Here is a 20836-nt window from a genome sequence, read left to right as displayed (position 1 = left end):
AAAAGGAAGTTACATTTACTCTATATTAAAAAAAATCACCATTTGGATAAATTCCACTTCTGGAAGTCCTCAGATTATTTTTCTTTTTTTCCTTGAGAAACGTCAAATACTTGTAAGGGGTAAATGGAGCACAGTGAATTCCTGGGAGGGAATGGCTGTCGGCAGCCTGTCAAGTTCAAAGGCGTCTTCAGAGCGGGACATTACCTTTCTACTCCTAACACAGCAAACAATGCCTTCAGACTCATCACAGGCATTAGCAAACCGCTAATGAAAGATGTGAACTATTCGTAAAAATGGAGACGTCAGAGCGCTGCAATTGTGTCAGTCAGTTTCTATTATTTATGGAAATCAATTGAGAACCAACCTCAGGGTGATGCAAATTGTTATTGTGAGAACAGTGCATTCAAAACAGCATCATTTCAGAGTCGTTTGGGGAATGTGACGAGTTTGAAATTGATCTAAATTTTTTCGCCATGAGCCACAAGCAGTTTAGACATTAATGAACGATGTTGTTGGGGATTTTTTTAAGTTTGGATTGCTTGTTTTTTTATGTAACGCAGATGCTTATCTATCACATTTCCCTTCATTATGTTTTCCTTCCTGTTTCTTTCTCAGTTTCCGCTACTTTCTTTTGTCCTTAAACACACTAATTTTCAGGGATTTTTATTTTAATTTATCCACCATCATTTGCATTCTATGTATTTTTCTTGCACTTAACGATAGAGTAAATTAAAAGGAAAAGAAATATTCTAGATAAGCAGATGGCAGCATTTAACAGTGTTATATCACAACCCTACTTAATAACTAAAGTATTTGTTAGTATTTTACTTCACCCAGAAATGATTGTGCATTCAGTACCACTTTGGGAAAAGTGGAGACACTTGTCAACTCTAGAGACATATTAACATCTGATTAGCCCTCTAACTACTAAAACTTGTTTTAAAAAAGAGCCCATTTTCTTTGATTAACATGATTACAAATAGAGATTAATTGAGTAAAAATGGAAGTCAAACACTATAATATTGGAACAGCTGGGAAAGACGGGTGTGTGAAAAGTTCATGTTGCAGTTTACAACATATTTTGCTGCTTGCTCAAAACTCCAATGTTGCTCAAGGAGTTAGAAAATGAGGCACTATGAGCAAATCAAAATATTTCACCTTTTGCACACTTTGCATACCGCTGTCACTGTATTATTAGGTTCTAAAAAGGTCAGCTGCTAAGTATTCAGCTCCTTTACTCTTCCATATGCACTTATGCATACATCTGCAAATAGGTGGATTTTCTTGGAGTGGTATGTCATGAACCAACACAAAATCCTCCATCATTTTGAAGTGGAGGGAGGAGGGTGAGTGTTCACAAAGTATTCACAAATCGAACATTAAAATTTTCAAATGCTTCGCTGTGAAGCCCCTGAACCAAGATTGTAAGCAGCCATTTGCCTTTAGGTAAACAATCGTGCAAACCAACAGATGTCTGCTTATTGGACTGCTCTTGTTGCCATAATGTGTCTATTTGAATTCCAGGTTGTTTCAGTTACAAAGTCCAATTAGGAAGAATGCAAGACACTTTCCTGCATAATGGTGTTAAACTGAATTATGTAATATTGTGATTCATGCAAGAGCCCCTGTTTCATACTAATTTATCTGGTGTTGATGGCATTGGACCTATATCTCAGCTGCATTGATTCTATGTAGCAGGCATTTTATAAATACAATCTGGCTCGCTTACACTGTATCTGAAGTGTGTTTTTCACTCATATTCTAATATCAATAACTCGCACAGCCCATAAAACTAAAGCTAGCTGTGCTGTCCCTTGTGAACAGTAAAAACAAGGGATTCATCCACTGCCCGTTGAAGTATCAGGCTGAAGTAGTGCTCTAAGTCGCCCATAAATTATGAGCCAGGTGTTTGGTTTGTTTGCTCTTGTGTGCCGCTGGTGGAAGACATCGGGGTGGCGCCTCCCTTCCTATACTTCCTTCTTCTCCCTCCTCTTCTTTTTCTCCTCTCATGCTCTGCCACCCTCCCTCCCTCCCTCCCTCCATCTAACTCACCGCTCCCTGGGGTGTGTCTATGGCAGCGCCTCTCCTTTGCGCGCTGTGTGTGTGTGTGTGTGTGCGTGTGTGTGCGCGCGTAAATGTGTTTGAGCCTCCTCCCTTCTCTCTGCCTCCTATCTGCATCTGCTGCAGAGCTTAGCCAACACACATCTCTCTTTTCTCCCCACCTTTTTCTACCTACCAGAATCTTTTCTTTCCCTTTCTTTTTTTTTGTCTTTTTTTAGGGGGGGGGCTGATAAGGGAGTCAGCAAACACCTCCACCCGCGGAGTCTGAGGAGGGGGAAAGAGATGGGGCAGTCACTATAGTCGTCACTTTTGAGTATTGAGGACGGCGGTGAACCGGAGGAGAGAGCGCCGGATGGGTTAGGAGCCGTGAAACCCACATCACTCACCGCGGATTGAGCAAGCTTCCTCTCTCCCGCTTTCCTTCTCTTCACCTCCCTTCATCCTCTCCCCCCCCCCCCTCTCTCTCTCTCTCTCTCTCTCTCTCTCTCTCTCTCTGTCTGCAGCCTCCAAGAACAGCCGCCGCATCATTTTTTTCAGAGCGGCAGCCCCCTCCCTCCTTTCTTGCCTCCATCCTCTCTCTTTGCTGCTTGCACCACTGTGGGAATGCAGCGAAGGTAAACGTATCGTAAATACTTCTTTCCCCCCCCCCTCCTCCTGGATTTATTCTCTAACAGTGTCGGACTAAAGGCAGACAGCTCCGGCGATACACCGCTGTCACTCCGAGAGAATCAGACTGGGGTGGTCGGCGTAAGAGATTGGACCCGGATCACTTGGATTTAGCCCGCTATCCCGGATACCACCCCGTCTCATTGGCAGATCACGTCAGCTTTCCTCTTGCCTGAGGTTTTGGTGGCTTTCACCCTCTGGATTTCCGGCAGCTGGAGCAAACCATAAGGGGTGGTCGAGCACGCCGAACTGGGTGCGATTACAGGCAAACTTGAAGTAGACACCTGCGAGAGAGAAAGGAGAGCTCTCTGGTGCATGTTCAAAAGGTGAAATGAACTCAAACGAAACCTGAAGGAATAAAGGAACAGTCGTGATTTGTCCTTTCAGGACCTTATGCGGCCGGTAATCAAACAAATGAGAGTGGAGAAGGGTGCTGCCGTAGCCTGGATTGTTGATCTTTGCACGCACACACGCACATGGATTTACAGCGCCAGCCTCAAGCGGATCGATATCCTTCTCGGTTTTTTTTTTGCTCGGCTTTTTTAACAAGGGAGTGAAGCATCCTGGGATTTATCATCGCTTCGTTAGCGCTGAACTACAGTGAGGCGACCCCTCGCTTCGCTCCCTCACCTGTCCGTAACCTGTGTGCTGGTGTGGAAGTGTGTAGACACTAGTGCATATAGTGTGTGTCTGTAGTGTGTTTGTGTGTGTGTGTGTGTGTGTGTGTGTGTGTGTGTGTGTGTGAGTTAGAATGCGTGTGTTTGATGTGTTGTCCGCCAGAGGGAGTGTAGGTTATATTGCTTGTGAATGCAGTTGAGTACTGTGCCAGTTTTGAATTAGCTGTACGTGACAGTGAGTGATCGTGTCTGCATAGTGACTGTGCTAATGTTTAATGTTTATGTTTGTGCATGTAGATGTTTAAGCTAGGTATTGTTGTGTGGGCACTTCCTTAAGATGCCCAGCACTTCTTCCACACCATGTCCCCTTTCTTGTACATGCCTGAGTAATATTTGGCCCCCAGTTTGACCCCAAACACCCTTAGAGACAAAAATATCTGGCAAGATGAGTGACCGCTCAGGTGCCACCCCTCTGGCACCCATGACACTAGAGGAGCCAGGGGCTGAACAAGCATCTCCCCGAGCCCCGGGCCCTCTACGCTGCGGCCCCTGTGCTGTGTGGCCTCGCCAGCAGACCTGGCTGTGTGCCGTGCCCCTGGTGATGGGCTTCGTGGGACTGGGACTCAGTCTCATGCTGCTGAAATGGATTGTGGTTGGGTCCGTCCAAGACTATGTCCCCACTGATCTGGTGGATCCTAAAGGTAGCATCGGACAGGACCCTATATTTCTCTCCAAACCCAGTGCCATGCCCAAGGGGCCCGACATTCCCACCGCCGCAACAACTTCAGCCGTCTCCACCACAGCGATGGTGTCCACTACCACACCGCTGGCCGCGGATGGTACGGCCCCTGCGCCTAGAACTCGATCAGGGCCGCCAGCCAACCACTCGGCCAACGGCAGCACTGCCAACGGAGACGGCAACCGCGCACCCCACCTTCACAACCGTGTCGGCACCCGCATTACAGGGACTGTGGTTACCACCTCCACCACCACACGCACCACCCGAATCACCCCGCCACCTAGCGTTAAGGAGGTCACCCCTCGCAGCACTGTCAGAAAAGGAGGGAGCGCTGGTAATGGACGTAATGGAGCTGCCAACTCTAAACCTGGACAGACTTCTCCTACCTTCACCACCACAGCACCCACCACAACTACAGCTCCTGTGAAGACCACCATCAAGGTGCAGCTGACCCCTTCCCAGTCTGTGGTTCCGGTCAAGCCTACATCGCGCTGGAATCACCCTCGACCAGGCAACAAGGGCCCGGCCACACGCCCACACCACCGCTTCCGAACACGTAAGTTCACTTTTTTGGGTGTGTGGAGCTGTTTGAGTGAGCGCAGCTGTGTAAGGTTATCTGCAGAACTTGAGATGAGTGTTTGACAAGAGCTCTTTTCTCTACCTTTTAGAGCAGTAAAACAGTATGTCACTATAGTAGGAAGTTATCACATAGAACTGTATCCATGGGTAAAAAAAAACAAAAAAAAAACCTCTTTTGTCTGACATGCTTTGATATGACTCATGGTCTCAGAATATAAATTATTTCCTTTTATATCCACATGGAAAGTGGATACTCCAGCAGCTTAACATTAATCGTATTCATTAGTACAGACAGATATCAGGGGATGTTCTCAGTATTTTCACCCCTCTCGTCTTTATCTTTCACTTGTGCATTAATCCGATATGAATCTTACCTCCCGAGGAGTATTTTCTCACACACTGGTTTAAGCACCATTTAGGGCCGGGTTCCATCGAGTAGAATTTATTTTGTTTTGTCTGCTCGAGTTGGGATGCTAAAGCTTTGTGATGGCTGCTGTGACTAAGGACGGCATATTTGTTTTATGAAAACAAATATGAAAACAAATAGCAGGAGCTGGTGAGGTGTCAAAGTGGGAGAAAGGTTAGCTCTCACCTCCTGTCTAGAGGAATCAGATATAGCAGGGCCACACGTCTCATTTAGATGAGAGGATATCTGGGAGAGGAGTGTCGCAGGTACAGCTTTCACACTGCAGGGAGATACTGAGAGGGAAGGCTCATGGGGGGAAATAAATGGAAACAGGGATGAGAGTAAGGTTGCAGAGGACAAGTGGATTTAGATTAGGCAGGAAATGGAGAGAAAGAGGGGAGCCATACTTTGAAAAACAACAGAAAGCTGAAGAGGATGGCGAGGGAAGAAGGAGAATGCAGGAAGCAAAACAAAGCGGAGGAATGAAGTGTGGGAGCCGGGAGAAGAGAGAGATGGCAGATGGAGTGGGCTAAGTGAGGGAAAGGCTTCAGGGAGATAGACAGTATAAAGCAGGAGGGAGCTGTGAATTTTGCATATTTAGCATTGTATAAAGAAGGAAGGCTTCCTGATTATGCATTCCACATGGGACATGTTTTTAACATCACAGGGTATTTTATTTTTCAGATGTGGGTGGGGCAGGATGCAAGTGAAACCATGAGTACTGACTATGTAGTTTTTTTGTTTTTTTCTCACACTCCAGGCACTCCTATTTTAATAAATTATTTAGCAATGTGGGATTTAATTGGCAGCTTTGATTTGAAACTCACTTGTGATTTGGCTAATTTTTAGCTCATTGTTACTATAACTCTGTAGATTAACCATTGACAAATACCCAATAATCAAAACACTTCAATACATGTCATGTATTGGATTTGGATCATATTGTATCCTCATATTGGGCACATTGATTACTTTACAGACAAACAGTGATCAAGTCATATTGTTTTTTTTCTTTTTCACCTTAGGGCAAGATATGTTTACCCTTACATTGCAATGCATTGCATTCATTGCATAACATTACAAAAGGTATAGTTAAATGGGCCTGACTCAGTTACAACTGGTTTACAGCAGGTTCCTGATCTGCAGTACATAAAAAAAAGACCACATCAGACAAATGACGCAACCAACAATCAGGTTTAACAGCAACACAGACAATCAGAGGTGTGCGGAATAACTGAGATTAGTTCAATCAATGGTTGCAAGATTGTCCATTCATCAGATGGCTTTTACATGCCTGCTCTCATTCAGACTCTTCCTGTAGTACAGTCCATTACTCTAGAGTCAATGACGTCCGCCGGCGGAGAGCTGCCAAACAGCTGAAATCAGCCAAATTGGGCAGCCCCCCTGTGTGAACATCAGGACACGTCTATTTCTACTGTATGCTATGAAAGGACACTGCCTTTGAGGGGTAAAGCATACTTTTATAGAAACAGCATTTGTGTTGGCTAGTCTTTCTTGAGTTGACCAGCTACACAATATAGCAACATTACCACAGAAAAAAAAAAGGAAAAAAGATCACCCAATTCAATCTACTGGCAAGTATGTTCGAAAGAGAAAAATTGTGATCCTTTCAACAGATGTTGCTGATAAGTCTCCATGTCTGTGTGTTGACATCATGCAGAATCGGCTGACATGTTGGCCCACTTGTAAATCTTTATCCCTGCATTAGGAAAATATTTGTTTGGCTACAGGTGGTGTAAAAACACGTTAGCTACTCCCAGTGGGTTTCAGATTAATGGAGATAGTATTTAGAAATCATGTTTTTTTTTTATTATATTGCAAATGGAAACCAGATCTTAAATATACAAAGCCGAACACCTCTCTACCAGTTATAACTAGACGAAAGAAATAAACATAGAATAAAGCCAAACCAATCCAAACTGCACTTTCTCAGATGATTTTGTGTTTGCCAAAAAAACCTTTCAATGACAGCCAGAATCTAACAAGCTTAATGGTAAACATTGGTGGGAGTAATTGACGTCAATGGGATAGAAAACCATGCTATCGAAACAAATGATCTGGTTTTGCACCAGCTGCTGCTTTTTGTGAAAGTCCATTTGTATTTTAAAAGCAAAAAGTAATTCCATTTTCACACTTTTATACCTCGCAAGAAAGCTGTGACACACCTTCAGCTATTTTAAATTCACAAAGGGTGTTGATCTTTCTCAAGACACATTCAGAGAGGGATACATCGATTTGAAAATACCCATTGATGGCAGAAATACCCAGATAATTCATTACAGTACATTCTCATAATTGTTAAACAATAATGTGTACAATATTTGTATTTGTACTTTTGATCAACCTCGTAACAGACAAAGAGTCGGAGTGAAGGAGGGCCTTAATCCTCCTGGCATATAGCTACAACATGTATGCAGTCAGACCAGTCACCCCCCTAATTATGGACATGTCTAATCCTTCATAAAGTCAAAAAGGAAAAGTTATTTAAAAAAGAAATGAACCCCCCTCGTACAGTGTGTGCCAACAAAGATATGAATTATTAAGACCAAAAGGTTTTGTGGAACACACTGTACATGTTTATTTCTGCTGTCAAAATGGCCAACCAGGACTCCTGCACTTTTGGTGCCAGCCTCAAGTGGACACTTGACGAACTGCAGTTTTTTGCATTTCTCCATCAGCTTCAATTTTTACTGGATGTTGCCACTTGGGTAGAATCAAGTTTAACAAAAGTTGTTTTTTTCTGTATACACTGCACCTCTAAACTTTGCCGTTGTCATTTGACAAAGATGGATGCGCTACAAAAGTTTAACAATTTCTCTGATCAACAAAAGTCATAGATGATTGCATTCACCTTTTCCAAATTTTTGACCTCTTCTATTTACATTTGTGTGAGATTATACTCTTGTTGTAAATCCACTAGCTTACTTGAAAAATGTAACCATGCTACCACTTCCAGTATTTCATAAAAATATGTATTTACAAGGAAAGGTCAATTTGAAATAATGGATGGCTGTTGTTAGCTTTGTTAAATAGCTTCCTCTTAACGCTGCATGCTATTCTTCCCTCTTCTTGGAATAAACATTCTTGCTATGAGTTTGAATATTGAAGCAATTTCTTCACTGTATATTACTTTTATTCACACAAGACCTGTGGTGTTTGTATCCATTCACAAAGGCAATGTGTACAGCGCTTATGTGCTATATTACATGCACAATACTAACACTGCATTCTGAAGGGCAAAACAGCCTTTTAAGAATCTTACTCCAGAGTTTTTCTAAAATGCAGCTTCCTCTAAAGATTTGCTTCATCACTCTAACTGTTATATTATTTAGAGTTGCTTTTAATGTGCTATTGTACATAGAATATGTCTCAGTTGGTGATGAAACGTTCTGTTGAATAGGGCCTCGGGTGCTTTTGTCTTTACACACAGCAAAGTGATCCCATATTTTATTTTAAGTTGTGGGCTGATGCTGTTATACAGTAGGTTCTCGGGTTTCAGATAATCTGTGCCGCATGTAGGAGGCAGCAACATGCCCCCCCCCCCCTCTCGATTCATTTCATTGCTCCTGCTGTTTGGTGAAGATCTAGACGAACTCTGTCCGCTTGGGATAATGACATATTTTACCTCCTCCTTTTTATCGTTTATCCCCTCTTTTTCCCTCGCTCTCCCTTTTCTGCACGCTTATTGTGTCCTCTTTCCATGTCATTGTATTGCTCCGTCTATTTTTGCCTTTGCTTTGTGCTTTCTATCTCCCTTTGTGGGTTAGCTCCTAGGCTCGCATTCATGAGCATATGGGCAAACACGGAAAAACTGGCACACTTGTGAACACAAAGATAAGCATGTAACGTGTGTGTGTGCCCACAGACTCATGAATCTATCATAGGGTTTTTCTTTAGTTGCTGTATTTGAGACTATAATGTATCCCAGCCACTTTCTACATACAAGCCCCATTGGCTCAGAAGTAGGGAAATAACAGGAGTGGAGCAGTGCACAATGAAAGCCTGTTGGGAAACCATGGACACAGTGTTGGCTCTGGTCCCACTTCACTCCCCTCTCAGTTGTAAGAAATCTTCCTCAGTGAAGCATGGTTGTAATTCCATGCACATCTCACTAGCCTGATTCCAGACTTGTGAATCGCCAGCCACATTAAAATTTTTGTCAAGCGACTGAAAGGTCTGGTGTTGCCCTTCGCTGGAACCAGTGGCTGGTTCCCAAATTGGAGAAACAGCAGAGTCAATCAGCGTCCTTAAAGGTGGGACACATTTTAAAGAAAAGTAATCTGAATGAGAGCCAGACAAAGTTATCAAGGTGTCTGTAGATCAACTGACTGAAACAACAGTCATTAAATAAGAACAGATGTCCACTGAAGGCATTAACAAAAAGATGAAAAAGTGTGCTGCTGCTCTCCCCATGGGTTTAATTTATCAGTTGGCTCATTTTGCACTAAAGAAAATGGATTCTTGTCATCAGTCCTACATCTTGGAGCCACTACTAAAAATGGATGAACTCAAGTAAACAGAACCATGGAGTATGTTACCCCTTTTGCTCTTATAAATGATTACGGAAGAAAGACTCTGATTAGCATGTCTAAGCTTATTTCCGTGAGCAATGACTGATGCAAATTCAGTGTTGGCACAGTTACAATGATTAAAGAGAGATAAAAAAGCCCTTCCAAACGCAAACAGACACACTCACTAGTACTAGCTGGCTAACATAACTGAACCTTAATATGAATTTCCAACTGATGACCTTTATCAGCAAGTTAAAGCTAACATTTGTTAGCAAGTGCTTATACAGATACATCATTGATACTACAGTTACAGTGTTTGGTAATGGCCTGATAAACACCTTCCGACAAGAGCTTGACATACAGGACGCAAATGTCATCCTGTGTACTGGCTGGCTAACAATGTAGCATTTCAGTCACGATTTAGCTAGTTTCTTTCAGCTACTGAAGTCTATCTGTATTAACTGCGGCTTAGCAGAGATTTATCTGACTGTGTAATTTAGCACATGAAAATTAATGAACCAGCATTATGCACTGTTTATAGGGAACATCTAGCTAGCAGTGACACTTGACAATGATTGGCCCTCATTACAAAGCACAATGCTTCAGTGTTTCTTTGGTGATTGAGCCTGTGCACAAATTATCCTCGAGTGACAACCTGGTAAATGCTAAAGATGTTTTGAGAATGTATCCCATTCCCTTTCCTTTTGTTGCCACTTTTTTGTACTGCTGAATTATTTATCATAAAAGAACTTGAGAAAGAAATGAGCATGTTAAAATTACTTTTTGTTAGCCACTGCTGGGAAAAGGCAATATAAGTCACTCCTAAACAGCTAACAGCTTAACAAGAGGATAATGTCAAAATGAATGCTGGAAAGCTTATTAAATAGCCTTTCAGTCTGAGTTTCATGCTAGCATCATGCAGAAATGCAGGGAAAAGCCAGTCAGACTGTGCCCCAGCTGATTTTTTACTTTCAGATAGGCGCGCACAGGAAAGCGACAAAGGTAACCGTTTTTCTCTGATGTCACTTGGAAAAAAAGAACAAAAATTGATGTTTTTCCTGCCACGCAAGCCCCTGTTTCTTTCTGTGTGTGTGTGTGTGTGTTTGCTTTGTTTGTTTGTTCCTCACTATACATGAAGCTGGCACAAAGTACTACTGTAGGATGATCGGAGCGTGTAAAGGGGATTAAAAACAAAGATAAAAATCCAGTTTCCCTCTCTCTCTCTGTCTCTCTCCAGGGAGGTCAGGCTTAGATTTGCCGGGTTGCCTCTGAGGCCCCTCTGTCTCTCCTGAGACACGCTCTGCTTGTTCGCTGAGGCTGGCCCAAACAGAGCTGCTCCTGCACAGTGTGTTAGTGTGCAGCTGCACCGATTTTTACACATTTCTTCCTGGTTTGAAAGTGAGCTCTCATGCATCGGCTAAGGAACATTTGAACCCAAACTGTTCTTAACTCAGCCTGTGACTTATTGTAAGTCTCTCAAGAATACTGTGATTGTGCACACTGAGTAATGCCTTTTCTTTGTGGTAGCATTGGAGCCAGTGCTTGGGGCTGTCGTACGCAATGAATATGATTTACCTCTGAGGAAAAACCTGTTAAACTCGGCTGCAATACAGATGTGAAATTGTCCGTCCATGGTGGTCACTGCTAATCAGATTCTCATTTAAGTGGTTTTAGAGAAGCTTAATTATTTAAAATGAATGGGGAGTTATTACAGTATCCATGAAGTGCTTGCATGAATGTTACAATACTAGGAATAGAAATTATTCATATTGGCATTGCTGGAGGAGGCATTAGCAAAACCATGCCCTCAGACATACTGCAGCATGTAATTCTTCTGACAGCGTGAGCCAACTGGCTTCCATTAGTGCTTTTTATTATGCAAAATATACATATACAACCCCAAAAGAAAGAGCTTTGGTTCTTCAAAAAAAAATCATATAAATGAATCTGACATTTTTCTTTAAAAAATGTGAACTATCTTAATAATATTAGCATAGTTGAGATCTGTCAGGCAGTGTGTGCATACATTTTGCTCATGCAAATGAATGAATATGCAGCATGCTGCTGTGTTTGCCTTAAACATCTAGCTAGCAGAGACACTTGACACTGATGGGCACCAATTACAAAGAAGAATACATCAGTGCATTCAGCGGGGTGAGCCTGCAGACAAATTATGCCAGAGTGACAACTAGGCGAATGCTAGGAATTTTGTGAGAATTGATCCCCTCGCTTGTTCATTGCCATTGAACCTCACACAATCAATAAGGAAGAGGGAGGGAGAGAGCCCTGAGTAAGAATGGCAGAGAGAGAGGGAGAGAGCAGAGCAAGAGCAATAGGGTGTGTTGGATACAAAAAGGAAGGGGAAAAAAAAGAGATCTTATTCAGGGCAAAGCCTGTCATGAACCATGAGAGCATGCTCCAGGAGTAAGGATCCAGCTGCAAGGTAAAGGCATATTCTCATCACAGTCAAGTGAATGAGCCTTGGCCAGACATATTCCATATCGCAAACCACCATTCTACCCCTTCTATTGTTATCCCTCTCATTTTTATGCAGGCTGGCCTCAAGGTATTATCCATATTTGAAATTGAATGTATTTTACTTCAATTCCATTGCGAGAATGTCTGCATGATGTCTCCTATTCATAACCGAATCAGAAGGCTTATGTGAATCAGTGGAGGTTATCTATGTAGTCTAAGATATTATATGTTAACCTTTATGACTCTAAAGGTGTTTTCCTGGGACCGTTTGGTATATTCTGGAATATCACATTTTTCAACGAGAATCTCCATGTTATCATTGCTTGGTTGTAAAATATGATACCATGATGTTATGTTTCGTTGTTAAATTTACCCTGTAATAGTCTATTGAATGTCTCAAGACTTTTCACTTTACGTAACCTAGAAAAAAATGTAGTATTCCATCACTTATCAAACAGTGACATTGTATAATGCTGTTCAGGGCAAACATGAGTAGTAGTGTGCTGAGGGTTTGGACACACAAAGGTAAGACAGCTTCCAGAATGCGTCATGTTGACTCAGCGGTCCAGTGCAGAGTCATCTGTGTAACATCTGAGAATAGAGCCTTGGATAGATTGTTGTTGCATGCCATCCTCCCTCACACAAAGGACATTTGATCCCTGAGTTGAGCCTCTTAGGCAACTCTTCCTCTCAGGCTGTTCTCACATCCTGCCTCCTTCGGTAGAATTGACAGACCCTAACCACGACCATGGCTGTAATCCTAACCTTAACCTTTTTCTAACCTAAAGTATATACAGCTTAGTGGGGGTGCTAAATGGCAAGGGTGCTTCCTGCGGGGACTGGGACTAGTGGAAAAAAAAGTAATTCCCTTGAAAGAAGAACAAAGAAACCCACTAAAAGTATCACCACACTCACAGAACAAGCCAAACAACTGAACTTTCATTGTAACTCTCCCATAGTTTTAGATTATTGGCTATCCAGCAGGTTTTGTCTTGTATTACAACCAGGGTGTCCATTACGTTGTATGCACAAGCAGGCCTACCAGTAAGACTTTGTATAGCTGCTGTAAACAATATCCTGTGAAGTGCATCTGATGCTTTTGGGAGACAATTGACTCTCATGTAGCAGTCAGGGGACTCATAGATTGGCAAAAGAGAGGCTTGCCTTCTGTAAGTACTACCGGCTGAGGCCATCTTAGGCCTTCTTAATGTCACTGAGTGATTTATGTAGACAAAATGTCCACCGGGAGGTGACAGAGAGACAAAGAGGTACGGGGGGCTGAAATATTTATGTATGGGAAGAGAAACATGTGGAATATGTAGTGGCCGGAAATGTGAATAATTGATGAAGCCTCCCTCTGATAAAGTGCTTAAGATGTCCCATACGCCGTGGTCTAATGGCTGAAACATGGTATGTGATTTTACTGTGCAGTAAAGACAACGGCACCAGTGGTCTCGTGGTTTTTCACAATATTACAGGCCCCTAGTTACTGAATCAGAACGTACTTTGGATTCACATTCAACTTATTTTTGCTCATCACTCTCTAGAGTTATTTTGGGGAGATATACCAGTGTTGAAAATGACTTCAGTACTGTAAAAAATGCATGGTATCGGCTGTTGTGTCTGCCTTGGGGGTCAACTGATTCTTAGTGGAATAAGTTCTTCTTCTAAGTAAATATTTAGGGCTAGAAAGATGTGCACTGCTGGCACCATTGAAGAAGTCTTTATTGGTGCCACTTGCAACTACTGATTTAGAAAGCCATTGAAGAACTCATTTTCTATAATTTATCATAAGATGATAAAAATCAACAGTGGGAGATAACCAGAGTATCACAGTTAGATAATTACAATTTGGCAATGTTTTACTCCGCTTGCAAAACACAAACATGTGTAGCGATGGCAATCTACCAATGATTTTGGTTTTGCTCGAGGATTTTGCCTGTTCAGATTATGTATTTTATTTTCACAGTTGCCAAGTGCTCCTTTATTAGTGGGTTAATGTTGGGTTTGTAAATAGGATCTGCTATAAATGTGAAGTGTCATGTGGAAAGTTATGTTGCAATTTTGCACTTTATAAATAAAAAGTTCATTTATTGGCACAATGAACAAAGCTTTACATTAACAGGGGTTGCTGTAACTATTCACCCTAACTGGAATGGGATTACTTGGTATCAGCAAATGCTCAATTTCTTCATTACATTCTGTATCAGGATGGATAAAATGGTGTCTGGACATCTCTATCTGTTTTCATGAGTGTTTAACCCCCCCCCCCCCAAGAGTTAATGGTTACTAATGTTGCCACTGAGAAATGAAGGTGTTCCTAGCCTGAGGAAAGTAATAATCCTAATTGAAAGTAAACCCTGGGATCATTATTGTCTCTGAACGTGACTCCTCTATTTTATATCTTCTGAAATTGGAAGAAATGGAGAGGAGAGAACACTTTTAAAGAATGGGTTTAGTGTTGGTGGTGGTGAAGTGTGTGCTGGGGGGGAGTGTTCACTAATTCACTCATTTTAATCACATGCTGTCATGCCTACTTATCCACAAGTCTGCCATAGTGCCTTCCAATCTTAGTAATTGATACTTAGTGTTGGCCGGTGTTTAATCTATAAAACCCGACATTCTTTCATCATTCATTCATTCCTTCCCTCACTTACTCACTCATTCACGTGAGGACAAACACTGTAGCGCGCTGATAGCTCAAGGGGCACTGAGATATCTTTGTGCACGTGGCTGGTGCAACGCAGAGAGGATTACAGTCCATCATATCTGATCTGAGACTGTTAGATCCCAATATTGAATTACGGACCCTGCAGGGTCTCTAGTTCCGTTATCAATTTGCACAAGAATACAGGGAGAGGAATGGATGGGAGCTGGAGGTAGGGGGGTTTGGTGTGTTGCTTTGAGGCAGATTTTTGGTAGGATGCGATGAATCTAATAACACCCAATTATTTTATTTTTTTGTCCAAGGGAGTGCAAGTGGCAGCACAACTACAGTGCCATGTGTGATTTAGGTATTATGGAGCTTGAGTCCCTTCTTACTCAGTTGGATATATGGCCCCATTTTGGAGGGATTACAGCTGCTGCAGCTGCATAAAGCCTTCATTACCCATTATGAAAACATATTTATGGCCCACATATCCTTTAAAGCAACATTTTAAAAGCTGTGTTAGAGGTTATGAAAGGAGAGAAATACATGAAATATGGTCTTTCATGGTGTTAGCCTATTATTAATGTCACCTTGTGTAACAGCATTACTATATGTAACCTTATTTCTTACTTTGTGGTTGTTATAATAATTCACATAGCAATAGTTTATATTCGACTGGAGGGACCTTCAGAGCACAGAGATGAAAAGGTATTGATCACATGGTACTAAAACTGAAAAAAATTGTTGTTTTACGATGACAAGCCTAAAGCTAAGGCTAAACAATCTAACTGAATGCTTTACTTTTATTTTTATTTTATGTAGAAGCTAGAACAGGCGTCCATGTTGTCTTTCTTCTTGTTCATAACACTACTTAGAAATCCACCTGTTATTGTACTCTCTAGCATGTAAATAAGCTTAACACTTGACTTTCCCCTCTTCACAACACAGAAGTCCTTGTGTTACTCATGGGTTTATTTTGTGGGGCATGAAAATAAGCAGAGTAATGGAAGACAAGGCAAACGTAGTTTTGTTTGTTTATCTATTTAAATCAGTGGATTTAACCTGAAGGTTGTGTTAAATGTTGTTTTTCTAAAAAAAAAAAAAAAAGATAAGATAACACTTTATTGATCTCCAGAGGGGATGTTTGGGGCATTGCAGCAACACAAAGACAAAATAGCAAGTAGGTGGAACAAAATAAAAATCGAAACAGAATAGATTAGATAAATACAAATTAAATAAGAAGTATATTCAACTGGAATATAAAGACAATCAAAACTCCACTGGTTATACTTATTTTGTTTGCATAAAAATCGTACCTTTAAAATGTCATTGACTCTCGGGTGTTGAGCTTAACTAATGTTCTAACTGTTTATCTATATAGGAGCTAAAGCTTCTGTCTCAATGGCTGTTCGTGGTCTGATAAGTGAGACACTAGAAAGGCATTCTTGAAGGCCTAAGGTATGCTTAGATCTTAAGTTTTAAATATTCTTGAAAAAGAGATAACTCTTTAGGGAAGATATACATCGTGGGGTAACTTTTGAGACTTACATTGTCTTTCTGCCAACTTTCTGTCACCCATTACAAAACCATCAATCTTATATAATTATTTATCAGGGTTGGTAAAGTCATATTATCACCGCAAATCAAGCTTTGAAATACTCCCCCCCCCCATAAATTATGTATATATATGTATGTATATATATATTGTCGCCTTCCTAAAATAATGGCCTAACTCATTTTTTCAAGTTTTTCAGAAAACACAAAAAACTGATTCAAATATTGAATATACGATATTAATTAATTATTTCACTCAAAAAGGTTATTACAATAGATGGCTATTGACATACTAACAACAATTTCTGTCAATTATGTAACATAAGAGTAATAAATGACTTAGGCAAATTTTTTAACATGCCATTGTGACTTAGGCAATTATAAACATTCAACTCTGTCAACAATAAAGCATAGCTAACACGCTAATAATAAATCATCTCAAAAGGAATCTGTCTGTAGCCCTGCAGTTAGTGACGCTGCAAGATTCTCCAGTCTGAGACTAAACACTCTGTGAGTTTCTGACACATTGTCTTTAGACGGGACAGGGTGTCAGGCATTTTTAAAAGTCTTTCTTAAGTTTTGTCTTCCATTAAAGCTACTAAAAAAACAAGCTAACGCACATTTTGTTTCTTTTATTCAGGCAGTGGATTTAACATGATGGTTGTGTTTATGTTTTTTTTCACACAACTCAAAAAGTCCACGGGATATACTTGTGCTTATTTAGTTGGCATGGGAATAGGCCTCCACTTGTAAAGCGTCCTCAGTGCTGTGTATCCAATAGTCTGTTTAGTCACGACATCAAACTGAGGTATTCGCGGGATGTAGATCATGATTTTCTCACCAGCTCTGCTTCGCACATAGCATCTGGGTACATGACGAGCCGGCAGGATAAGTGTGGATTGCGGAGGTTGCAGCAGTCGGATTGATTCACTGCAACGTGTGGCCCGCTGCCACCCCCAGCGACGGGAAATGTGCCACGGTGCCCCGGTTTGAGATGGAGAGGCTTGTTGTGGCGAGTGGAGGTGGAGGTGGAGATGGAGGTCACCTCTCCTTTCTCTCTTTCTGCCTCCCTCACGCTATCATTCATGCCTCTATACTTAGACTCTCCTTCCTTTATTCTCATCATCATGTCCTCTATTTTGAAGGCAGCTTCTCCTGCCTCTCTCTCGTATTGCTCTCTGTTCTTCTTTGTGGATTTCCTCCATTCACCTCACAGCGCTGACAATATGAAGAGCAGCCAATAAGAGGCCTTATCTTAGGAGTGTACCGGAATAGATAAGAGTATCATTTGTCATTGTATTAGCTGCTGTCACCACTTCCTGCATGGAATCTCCACGGAAATTATGACAAGCAAGACACTCTGTATCCCTATTATTATTTTCAATTGTGATGCATTTTCATACAGGCAAATATTCAGGTCTCCATTCAATACTGGACCTTAAACCTACAGAGGTGTAACATGCTTAGTCAGTTCTTCCCATGAGAGATCTGCGCCACCCTTTTCACTACCATTCACATAGTTTTGCATCTTGTCTTACATATCAACTAGGATCGCGGATGGATTGTCCAATTCAATCAATGCATAACGCTTTAATATAGTGTCTGGAAGAATTAGCTAATGTTACCAACAATTATTTACACCTCTGAGAGCTGGTGTTTTCACAAATAAAATGACAACCCTCTCTGCTCTTCAAAAAGAAAAAAAAATTGTGAATATCTCCCTCTTTTCTTCTTGTAGTTGAACGTGAATCCTCAACGTACCTTCTTCACACTTGATGTTTTGAGCATGACATTAGCAATGTCCCAGATAATACAATTTATGAACAGATCCCTTGAGAGCGGGTTTCTTCCAAACTCTTGTCAAAACCGTTAAGCATCCTGAAAAGAAAATCCTTACCCAGACGATGAAGTTGAAGGTAACTCGTTCTTTTTATACTTTCGTCTGAGACATATTGTATTATCATCTCCATTGCTGTTTCAGGTCTGTTTCTGTTGCAAGTCTTAGTGAATTGTTTCCCAATTATTGGGTTCATACATGGTTCTTCATCGGTAACATGCTTTCTCTTCCATTCTTAAAAAATCTTGAAAGATGTAGCAGAACAGAAGACATCCTCCTTGTACGCTTGAGATGGAAACTACAAAGAGAGGGAGTCTACCATTCTAGTTGTGTACTGAAAGGGAAGTGGAATAATGTGCTCTCAGAACACAGCACAGTGTGTTTTTAAGAACACTGGCTCCATGTGTCATTAAAATCCAACTATAAGTACTTTTTTATTGTACATCAAGTTTTTAAGTGGCTGAGGACCAGACCACTAAAAAGATGATGACTCTATGCTTGTCTAAGATCAGTAGTGACCCCCTGCTGTGGACTTGTTAGATGTTGAAATGAGGGGAAAGAAAACGGGAGATGTTTATTTTTTTCCTTTTTTTTTCCACTGATTCCCAACTGTGGAATAATGTTTCCAATGAAAATATGTTGGCAACTTCAGTGAGACTGTTTAAAAAGATGCCTATTTGAGTTTTCTTTTAGTTATAGTGAATTAATGCTGGTTCAACGTTATTATAAAAGTTACATTATTTCCATGGGTTTCACCTGCTTTGAGAGATCAAGCAAGATCTCGCCTGAGTCTTGTGAAAGTATTTGTGTGCCTTATTTATTTATCAGCGTTTCTTGTTCTCCTGGCCAGTGCTGATGAAATATAATGCTGCAGTTACTCCCAATTCCTGGGCGCTGCTCGCTTATTTCATGTCATGGAGCCTGATGTCAGATGATGTTCTATCTAGAGTGTAAAAGTCTGCATGGGGGTTGGTTGTCCAGATGAATGATGTGTCAAACAATCAAAAACCTTTGATCCAGGGGTTTGATTCCTTTGTGAAACAAATAGTCTTGGATGACCTTTCCCAAAGCATTGACTTTTTCTTCTTCTTCCTCTTAATGCTATTAGATATGTTGTGTGCATGTGTTTGGTTATCAGAATATGCTCACACCTCAGGGGGTAGCTGTTGTTGAGTTGGTAGAGCTGGTCGTCTCTCAAAAAGATCAGGGTTTCGATCCCCAACTCCATTAGCTACATATCTGATGTGTCCTTGGGCAAGATACCCCCAAATTGCCTCAGCTTCTTCTTCAGCGGAGTATGCATGAACATGAAAGGGAGTCCTTACTTCTGATGGTTATTTTACATAGCAGCCTCTGTCATCAGTGTGTGAATGTGTAGGAATGACCTGCGGTGACTAGAAAAGCGCTAAACAAGCTCAAGTCCAGCTCAAGTGTATCTAATCATAAGAAAGTAGTTTGGGTGGCTCAACTTAACAGTACTTTGACCATTTTGCAACATTAAACTGTTATAGGCAGATGAAGGTCCAAAAGTCATACCATGTCAAACGTTTGTTGGAAACCTTTCTTTAATAACCTCACAATATGTTTCATATTTTTTTTATCACAACACCTTGAAAGCTTTATTTTGCCAGTAGATTGAGATGCTGCGTATTTGTGATTGCTAACTTGACTAAAGCCCTGCATCATTATATTATAATACCTAGATCTCCATCTAAACCAATCTGTTGTATTTGACAAGCTGTGAATGAGAATTATTTGACAATGTAAACTGAAAGATGGCCTCGTGCCTCTCAGGGAGTTTCCATTATATCCCATCAGGTGTGATGATCTTGCGGCTTTGATGAAAAGGGAGAGGAATGGAGAGGGGATGGAGACAGGGATTGACTGAGGTCTGTTCACGTTAGTTTCCTGGGGGCGCGCACAGCTTGTCTCATGTGGTAATCCATGCATGGTAAAACCTTATCCATGGGGATAATGTCAACTCACTCCGGAAGATAACAAGACAAAAGCCTGCATGCATGGCGCTCACTCCAGAGTGTTTTTCATATTCCCCTAATCTGCCATTTTACATGGCTCTGTTCTATGGATTTGTTTCCTGAGCTTGCCGATTAACACAAAAATACATACTGTGTTGAATTCCATCAACAAATATGGTGGATGGAATGACATATTATTTCCTGTGCATTGGGTGCCTTTTTCTGTTTGAGTAAACACAAACATATAGCTAGCTCCCATTGTGCTCACATTGACAATGGAATCAGCAGGGAGTGAACAAATCATCAGCCATCATGCCTGCCAGTATTTAACTTAATTTCAGTCTAGTATGTAAGTGTAGCAGGTGTTCTTACTACTCATGGCACTGCTGGATGTTTGATTACTCACAGTGAGTTGATTGAGCAGGCATAAGCGAGTTACTGTACACCGCCTGCTGCGTTAAGAAGTTAAATGGAGAAGCCAGTTGTCAATTACCTTTGAGTGAACGTGTGAGAGTGTGCCCGGCCTTTTTCCGCGCGTGTCTTTGCATGTGTGTGAGTGGAGTATGGCAGTCCTTCAGTAGCACCCTGTAAGGATCAAAGGATCATAAAAGGACATTTGGCAGCAAGGCTCATGCTCAAAGTAGCCTAAGAGATTCAAGGTTAAAGAACACTGAATCTTCACCAGACTGAAAGAGCATCCATCACATTAACGCCCCACCCGTCAGACAACTCAGTGAATTA

At 41.3% G+C, this 20836-nt stretch overlaps 1 protein-coding gene across 1 annotated transcript in view; it reads left to right on the top strand.

The window, feature by feature from the left end:
• Positions 1-2173: 2173 nt before the first annotated feature.
• The window catches only part of nrg3b (neuregulin 3b), a 218047-nt gene continuing 199384 nt past the window's right edge, over positions 2174-20836 (top strand). The window contains exon 1 of the mRNA XM_020642761.3: positions 2174-4639. Coding sequence (XP_020498417.1) covers positions 3790-4639 — 850 coding nt within the window. The 5' untranslated portion in view covers positions 2174-3789. The remainder of the gene's footprint in view (positions 4640-20836) is intronic.

Source organism: Labrus bergylta, chromosome 21, assembly GCF_963930695.1.
Source record: "Labrus bergylta chromosome 21, fLabBer1.1, whole genome shotgun sequence".
NCBI classification, from domain to species: Eukaryota; Metazoa; Chordata; class Actinopteri; order Labriformes; family Labridae; genus Labrus; species Labrus bergylta.
Note: the sequence above shows the minus strand (reverse complement) of the source record. Positions and strands in the feature narration are given on the sequence as shown.